This window comes from Pundamilia nyererei, unplaced genomic scaffold (assembly GCF_000239375.1).
Source record: "Pundamilia nyererei isolate P.nyererei 1_Seehausen unplaced genomic scaffold, PunNye1.0 scaffold06563, whole genome shotgun sequence".
In the NCBI taxonomy this organism is placed as follows: domain Eukaryota; kingdom Metazoa; phylum Chordata; class Actinopteri; order Cichliformes; family Cichlidae; genus Pundamilia; species Pundamilia nyererei.
The window spans coordinates 1-1138 of NW_005193964.1; the positions used below are offsets into that span (position 1 = coordinate 1).

Consider the following 1138-nt stretch of genomic DNA (forward strand, 5'->3'; position numbering starts at 1 on the left):
TGACTTGCAGATTTTCATGGGACTTAATGAGGTAAAAGCCCTCGAGAAATCTCCTCTGTTTGCTGCCTCAATCCATGTTCACCCTGAGTACAACAACCCCAACTATGTAGACTACAACAATGACATTGCACTGATCAAACTGAAAGACACACTCACATTCAACTCATCGGTAATGCCAGTGTGTTTGCCAGAACCAGGAGCCACATATGATACTGGTGTGATGGGGTAAACAAACTGCTATTGTGTCAAAATGATTTTGAAGTCTCTTTAATGTCATCTACACTGTATAAAATTTGATGTTACTTTTAAGTGCTCTCATTGTTTGTTAACCAATTTAAGTTGACAAGCTATTATCTTTAAGGTTCTGGATTAGTAAGAATTTTACTGAGCCCACAATGAATGTGTTTTGTATTCTTTCAGGCTGGTGTCTGGCTTTGGTGTTACAAACGAGAATAATCGTCGCATTCTAACAAATCAACTGAAGTATGTTTATCTCCCAGTGGTGGACCAGCAGACATGCAGGGATTCAGTCACTTCGGCAAGGAGAAGAAATAACAACATACCAGACTTAACAAATAACATGTTTTGTGCTGGACTCCCTGAAGGTGGGAAGGACTCATGCCAGGGTGACGCTGGGGGCCCCTTCACTCTGACTAAAGATGGGCGACAATGGGCTGCTGGGATTGTCAGCTGGGGGGTTGAGTGTGGAGGAAAGGGCACATATGGAGTCTATACCAGAGTCGCTAATTACCTGAACTGGATCAAGAAGACCATGCAGGAGAACTAAAGTTACAGTAATTCAGAACAACACGGTGTAAATACACGATGAGGAAAAACATTTGGACAATAAATATTATACTATTTTCGCTCTGCTGTGGAGTTTGATTTGAGAATTTTTAATCTATATTTCACTAAAAGCTCAGTTTTTGATTTTCCGCTTTCTGGAAACAACCACAAAATACTGTCTGAAAGTCGGTGCATAGTCTTTAAATCCCTGTAACGCCTGTATTTTACTGTGTTTGAATAAAGATAGTTTATGCAGATCTGCATGTGTTTTTTTCTTGTGTCTAAGATTAATCAAATCCTCCCACTTTGAAAATGATAAACACATCATCAGTCATTTCATCCCACTCTAACA

General features: G+C 39.7%; 1 protein-coding gene across 1 annotated transcript; it reads left to right on the forward strand.

The window, feature by feature from the left end:
* Positions 1 to 4: 4 nt before the first annotated feature.
* Positions 5 to 839, forward strand: LOC102207787 (complement C1r subcomponent-like; the record flags this gene model as incomplete). Its single annotated transcript, XM_005755992.1, has 2 exons — positions 5 to 225; positions 421 to 839. Coding segments are annotated over 2 exons (588 nt in total), but the record flags the coding sequence as incomplete, so codon positions are not given.
* Positions 840 to 1138: the final 299 nt, after the last annotated feature.